We start from the raw sequence: 7,500 nt of genomic DNA on the forward strand, positions 1-7,500 counted from the left end.
AGAGAGAGAGAGAAAAGAGAGAGAAAAGATAGAGAGAGAAAAGATAGAGAGAGAAAAGAGAGAGAGAGAGAGAGAGAGAAGAGAGAGAGAAGAGAGAGAGAGAGAGAAGAGAGAGAAGAGAGAGAGAGAGAAGAGAGAGAAGAGAGAGAGAGAGAGAGAGAGAGAGAGAAGAGAGAGAGAGAGAGAGAGAGAGAGAGAGAGAGAGAGAGAGAGAGAGAGAGAGAGAGAGAGAGAGAGAGAGAGAGAGAGAGAGAGAGAGAAATAAATGATACCTTTGTCCTTAACACATGTACAGTTAAGTATATTGTGCTTCTCATGAGTTGATGATAGTACATAACAGTAAGAAGGATTCAGAATGATAGTAGAAGTACCATCAAAATAATTATGATTATAATAAGAATAAAAGTAATAAAAGATGGTAAAAATAATAGCTATAATGTTAATAATAATATCATGGTAAAAGTAATATTAAAATAATAATGTACATTTAATTACAATAGTAATAATAATAATGATAATAATAATAATAATTTGATTAGATCACATTTGTGGATTCATAACATTTTACATAAAAAATATCACAAGCAATACCCTTACTGTCTTTGCTTCCTTCTCTGATGAAGACACCTGCTTACTAAGTAACTCTAAATATACATATGTAATTCCATTGCTAAAATATTGAACCTACAATCCTAGTACTTGATAAAATTTTTATGCCTACTGACCACCTCGTCAACGATGAGCTTCTCAATCTCAATTTTCTCTGCCTTCTGGTGCTCAGTCAGTCTCAGCAGGCTGCTCTCCTTCTCCGTGACGAAGGTAACTTCCTCCCGTCGCGTCTGTAGGAGGTTGCCAATGACCAGGTCGTGCTTGTACTTCTGCAGAGCCTCCGTGGCCTTCTCGATCAACTTCTTCTCATCCGTCTCCAACTTGAAGGACACCACAAAGAGCTCTGGCCCCCAAATGGACACTAAGGGGCTCAGCATCTTGGGCACCAGCTGGAGGGTGACGGTCAGTGGGCCACTTGATGTGTGGATCTTGTGCTCGGAGATCTTGTCTGTGAGAGAGAGATAGTAGAGAATGATAAATGGTGATGATGGTGAAGATGGCACTAGTAATGATGAAAATGTTGACAACAATGATACTTGAATTAATACCTCTCCCCACCCCTTTCCTCTTACAGCAAAATTGCTAGTTTACTTACTGGTTAAGCAGTCCTACTTGTTATAACTGATAATATTAAGGTTACTTGATTCAATACTTAAGAGATCAATAAAAGGGAATCACTAATATACTTTAAAAAATGAAAAAACTATCACTGGAAAACTTAGCCTAGAAACTGCCACTTTTCTGTATATTTTCAAACTCACACATACTGTTGCCTCCAACTTTCGCTTCTTTCCTTTTCTTAAACAATAAAAAAAAAAAAAACAGGAGGAGGACTATGTGGTAATGAATATAACAAAATAAAACAATTAGAGAAATAAAGGAGAGGGAGTAATTACCAGCTAGAGGAATTTCAAAGGCTGATACCTTAATCACCCGTTATTTCAGCATCCCTCTCCCGAAAATACTAAAGAAAGATTACTATCTATATTGTCTTAAAGCTAATAAAAATGTCTTCCTCCTTCATGCAAGTGTCAATATTATCAACAGTTTCTACAATTTCCACATTATGGTACATAAAAAGTGCAAACAAAAGTAACCATCTAAACCTTTGTTAAAAGAAAAAGGTTTTATACTGAATGCAAAATATCTGTTCACATTTTGTGGATTTTTCTTTCCAAACAAATAGTCTGTTGATTCCAATACTACCAGATACACTGTCTATGAACGGTGAAGAATGGAGAATTTCATAAATATAGAAGTAGAAGCAGAAGCAGAAGAACAAAAAGAAACTTAAATGATGACAGCCAACAAACAGGAGCTGCTCAGAGAAAAAAAAAAAAATTGTTCCTGACTCTACCTCACACGCTTTAATGCCTGAGCCCTGGGATATTCATGATATATGTATAAGTATCCTAATTTTTGAAAAATAATTATGCTTGCTACTACAAAAATGATAAGTACTTGCTATAAACTTAAAATATATGCTTTCGTTGAAAAGTACTTGGCCGAGTTTACTGAAATCTCTAAAGTAACTTGTAAAATAAGAAGAAAGTTCTTCACCCAAAAAATGGGTGAAAAAAGGAAAAAAAAAATTTAAACAATGTAAAACAGCAGAGAATTTGTCCTCTACGACCTACCTTGAGGAATGTAAAAATCGGACACAGCCGCAGCCAAATACAGTAAGGCCTTAGGTGCTCGCTGCTGCAGACATTGCGTGGCCGCACGCAAGAGCCACAGATAGTCAGAAAGCGTGGTGAATGTTAACCACAAGATCCGTCCTTCACTCTTTACCCGTTGGTAGTTGAGCCAGATGGGGCGTACCTGTCAAAATTTCCTGGCTTTGATTAGACTGGCATAATTTTCTTTACAGATGTTATAAATTCATATATATAACGGACACAAGGACTGTAGTTTTTTTTAAATTAATGCCTAAGAATTTAAAGAGACAATGTTACCGATATTCCGTATAGAGACATGGCGATCTGTAAACAATTAATTTTTTGACACTGCTTCACGCCACATGCTCAAAGAAAAATGGAATAGTAAGAATATTGCCATGTGGTGTATTTCAAAATAGGGCTGGGCAATTTGCCTAACTTTAATATATATTTTTTTAATATGTGAGAACACACATATATGAAGAAGGCTATAACTGATATGTCAGAACACACATATATGAAGAAGGCTATAACTGTATTCAAGACTTTAAGAATGAACATTATGAACATTCCTGTTACTTTTAATATCACTGAGACCTTATATATTGAAAACATTAGTATTTGGACACCTTATGTCATACAGATTTATACAAAGAATGGAAAAAGGAACTTTACAAAAATATACTAACAATATAAAAAAATATATATATTATTGCTTTATTTGTGTTAGTTTTACTAACTTCTGATCTAAACCTGAAGTGGATACTAAATACATGAAGTTAACTATCTCAGTATCTGCATATAAAGTAACTGGTACTAGCAACAATGCAATGTATCAACAAAGAAAAAATAACCTTCAACACATAAACTATAAAACATTTTGTAATAATCCACCATTATAATTTGAAGTTCTGCATAGGTACTGGCCCGTTCTTTGCTTAACCCAAAGACTAAAGATTTACGTCCTGTCCCCAGTATTTTTTTGTGAATTTTCTTCCATACAGATGACTCCTCGTACTCAGCCAGCAAGGAGTCTACCAGTAGGCCCTAGTGACTGCACCTGCCCCATTCCTTGAATTTGCAGGAAAATACATTTTTCTTTTTAATACTATTAATATTGATACTCTTATTGATATTTTGACTAACAAATTGTCAATAAAATATTAAAGACATTAAAGACAATAAAATCATAAAAATGAAGCTTTCCAAAATTCATGGAAAAGAATAAACAGGTGAGATAAGTAGGAGTGATACCCGCCTCCCTGGTGACTAAACACTTGTAGAGCCATCTATGTGTAAAGACAATAGATGAACTTGTATTCCAGTGGGCATGGAATGTATTCTTAGCCCCTTTGCCAATTGGGCAAAAAAATATATCTTGTCTGAAATATCCAGTAAGAAATGTTAAAAATAAACTTCACATCAATGATTTTGGATCATCTGGAAATATGATATACCAATCTGAAGCTGAAAGCTGGAAGGTAAGGATAAATGCCAAGCACAGTCACCCAGCTCCATGGCTGCACACCCTAAACAGTTGTTTGCTTGTTTGTCTCATGGAGCTGCAGTTCAGGAGGTACACTTTCTCAAATGTGGGGTTAAAGCCATGCTTTTGTCTCAAAGGGTGGAAAATAATATATTCTGCAACCAAACACCCAGAGTGAGGTTGATATGTGCACTCCAAGCTTCTAATTTTAGCCTTGAGCAGCTAAGTGTATGATCCCCATCATGTGGCTCAGTTTGGAGGGCGTAAATCCTGTCACTATAGGGGTAAAACTGAGACTTCAGGAATTTTACAATGGAGGAGAAAAAAGATAGGACTAAGGCTTACATTAGCTGAGTGTGTGGCCGACAACTGCAGACATCCAGGTCCCTCTTGCAGTGCATCTAGGAGGAAGCTTGGGTCGAGGTGCCTCAGGAAAGGAGTCACCGACTTCTCACGGTGAATAAAGATGACAGCATACCCTTGTGACAAGAAATATTCCGTGGAGGCTGCCCCACGTGTCCCAGCACTAAAATTATCTACAAACCTGTAATTGACAAAACAAATATGAATTAATATGTGACAGTAAATATATCCATCTATTCTTAAACACAGACACATAGCCTCCCTCTCAATTATCATTAGTGGATTAGGAGGACATTTTTATCAAAGGTAAATATTTAAAATTTTTAAAAGATTTTAATAAAAGCCAGACTGTACTTTTACATGTCTAGTACATGGACTTTGTATTTTTCTTATCATCATGTTTTAGCTGGCCTACAATCAATACAAGATTATGAGGATATATGGTACAGTAGAATGCACAAGATTTTATGTTGTTTAAGTAGATCTTGAGTCCAAAGTCCAAACTATAATCATTAATAGCAAGGCAACAGTAACTACTTTTACATGTCTAGTACATGGACTTTGTATTTTTCTTATCATCATGTTTTAGCTGGCCTACAATCAATACAAGATTATGAGGATATATGGTACAGTAGAATGCACAAGATTTTATGTTGTTTAAGTAGATCTTGAGTCCAAAGTCCAAACTATAATCATTAATAGCAAGGCAACAGTAACTTCCACCTTTGTACAAGTCTAAAAAAAATTTTAGAAGGGCAAAGACAGTCATCAAGTCTTGCCAATTGGACTTTCTGAATTCCTCACTTTTAGCTCTAAGTAATATCTCTTTAGTAAGACACAGCAGAATTCTGAACATACAAACACAAGACAAAAGAGAAGAAGAAATATTCAAGAAAGATTTCAATTACTCACCTAACAGTGTTCCTCTCCAGCGGAACAGTTGTGCCACCTGAGGTAACGAGAGCTATAGGGGTCTTGCCGACATGTTGCTGGCAAAAGCCTTCTAGTTGAGCACGAGCCAAGTCGTAGCAACGAGGAGCTGGCGTTTCAGCAAAATATTTCTCCCACTCTTCCATGACTGCTCCTTGTGGCTGGAAAGTAATTTAGAAGTTAATTCAAGCTGTAGGGCATTAATTGTTCATAAACAGACTTAGGTACAAAATTGTTTTGGGCTGGGCTTACATATTTCAGTCAGAGACTTAAAAGTGTAAATATTCTGTAGATTGATATACTTCGGCTTTTGTATCTAACATGAAAAGCGACTTTGAAAAAACAAAACATTTATGGACTCTATAATGAACAGGAAACCATATGAAAACCATCCTGACTTATATATGGCGTGAACTATTTTTAACTAAATATTATTAACTCCCTTTCAGTGATTTTTCAACAAGCTCTTTATTAATCATTACCTAATCAATCAAAATATTTTCACAATGGATAATCAAAAGACAATCCTAGAAAGAAGAAATAATGGAAAACAAAGAAGTAAAAGAAAGAAAGAAAGAAAGAAAGAAAAAAATCTCTATTCCTTTGCTGTTTGACAATCCACAAATATTATATATATGATAAGTGAATCTTGAAAAAATATCTATTTTAATTTTCTGAATTCCTCTAAACAAACAAACACACACCAAAAAAAGAAAAAAAGAAAAGAAAAGAAAAGAAAAGAAAAGAAAAGAAAAGAAAAGAAAAGAAAAGAAAAGAAAAGAAAAGAAAAGAAAAGAAAAGAAAAGAAAAGAAAAGAAAAGAAAAGAAAAGAAAAGAGAGAGAGAGAGAGAGAGAGAGAGAGAGAGAGAGAGAGAGAGAGAGAGAGAGAGAGAGAGAGAGAGAGAGAGAGAGAGAGAGAGAGGGAGAAGGCAGGGCTGGATAGAATGGGTTAAACTAAGGTAAGATTGATAATGACAGGATATATCCATATAGAAAAAGGATAATGCAAGATAATATGTAATCAACGCTAAGTTCAATACAACAAATTATTTTGAAGACCCTTGCAATGTCAGCAACTGCCTAAGGCTAATAGGCGTGGCATATGTACTTATCAGCATTCCTGCAACTAATGACAAACCTCCATCACTTATATTCTGGTATGAGAGAGAGCTTATACACGTCCCAAGCTTATACACGTCCCAAGCGATTTACCATAATGCTGAGAACTAGTCCAAGTTCTAGGCGATTACCACATTCGCAAAAAAGGATATTTCCACATTTCTGACCACAGAAAGAATCAAAGGTTTTGCATTTACTAAAAGAACATGAGAAAAATCTCTCTAGAATTTAATTTGTCCAAAAATCGAGATCACAAGAATTCGCGCAATAAAAAGTATCCGTTTCCTCCCTTCCTTCACTTTTTAACTTATGGTTGTACATGTAGTGACTTTTGAATAATTAATATCATATCACATTTGGTGATATCCCTACATCAAATATGTTATGACAGGTTGGATCAACTTTACACTTTTCTACGGCTAGTCTCACCTTAATCAATATTCTAAACACTGCAGTATCTAGCGAATATCAATGCTCTTTATTCTGCAACTTCGCTCAAAACCGTCAAGCATAACAACCTCACTGACAAAAAAAGGGGCAGATCTTCAACCAAATGCAGACCAATTCCTCGAGAAAATCCGCAATGGAGAGGCAATTTCAAGGAATTTGAGCCGGGGCCTTTCACCGCACAAACACAATGCAGTCGCTCCCCCAAGCACGCGAATAGCAGTCAAAACCACACCGAAGACAAACAACGGGGAGCTGTTGGCCTTCTCTCTGGCTTCCAATTAGGGACCACAGCCCACTTACAAATACACAGAGGGGGAAAGAGTAAATACAAGAAAGTACAAAAATGGGTGTGTTATGATTATCTTTTTATCTCATACTTTGGGCTTCAAATTAATCCAAACGTACCCAAAGGTGAAAGGGAGGATTAGTTAACGAATAAACGAGTACTAACTGTTGTTCAAATGATTTCCTACGAAACTCCGCCCCGATTATCTTCCTAAAAAGGATTTTGTTCACTGCTGAACAAAACTCACTTCCTGCCATAAATAACACGTCACGTATCTCTCATATTTCGACTCTATCATTTACATTATGCTTCCTGACTTGTGCATTTGGCCCTTACGGATCTCTAATCGAGTCGTGAATCAAAGGGAATAGCGTAAATGAGGCGTAATAAGCGTAATTCCCATTGTTATTACGATCGTCCGAATCGAGGTGAAGTTCCGGTGGTTTTCCTTCCCTCGCGACGCCCAACTGCCGCTACGCCCTTGGAAAAGCCTCGTAACTACCGTATCTACCGAATGCAAAGCAGAACAAGTCTCCTCACAGCTTCTAGCAAGACGGAAATCGCTCACCAATTGACCGGAAGTGTGAAAATAGGCCTAA

The 7,500-nt window shown here is 36.3% G+C and overlaps 1 protein-coding gene across 5 annotated transcripts in view; it reads right to left on the minus strand.

Annotated features, from left to right (window-relative positions):
- Nucleotides 1-457: 457 nt before the first annotated feature.
- LOC125045588 (uncharacterized protein C4B3.18-like) overlaps nt 458-7,500 on the minus strand; it is a 7,282-nt gene continuing 239 nt past the window's right edge. The window contains exons 1-5 of one of the 5 annotated variants that reach the window (XM_047642939.1): nt 7,470-7,500; nt 5,029-5,207; nt 4,099-4,297; nt 2,247-2,430; nt 458-1,057 (exon numbers count right to left, since the gene is read on the minus strand). The exon at nt 7,470-7,500 is cut by the window's right edge and continues 58 nt beyond it. In XM_047642939.1, coding sequence (XP_047498895.1) covers nt 693-1,057; nt 2,247-2,430; nt 4,099-4,297; nt 5,029-5,192 — 912 coding nt within the window. In that variant the 5' untranslated portion in view covers nt 5,193-5,207; nt 7,470-7,500 and the 3' untranslated portion in view covers nt 458-692. Of the gene's footprint in view, nt 1,058-2,246; nt 2,431-4,098; nt 4,298-5,028; nt 5,208-7,066; nt 7,150-7,237; nt 7,432-7,469 lie in introns of those variants that run through there. The other 4 variants (XM_047642940.1, XM_047642941.1, XM_047642942.1 and 1 more) reach the window with 4 other exon arrangements.

The sequence above is a fragment of the Penaeus chinensis genome, chromosome 37 (assembly GCF_019202785.1).
Source record: "Penaeus chinensis breed Huanghai No. 1 chromosome 37, ASM1920278v2, whole genome shotgun sequence".
In the NCBI taxonomy this organism is placed as follows: Eukaryota; Metazoa; Arthropoda; class Malacostraca; order Decapoda; family Penaeidae; genus Penaeus; species Penaeus chinensis.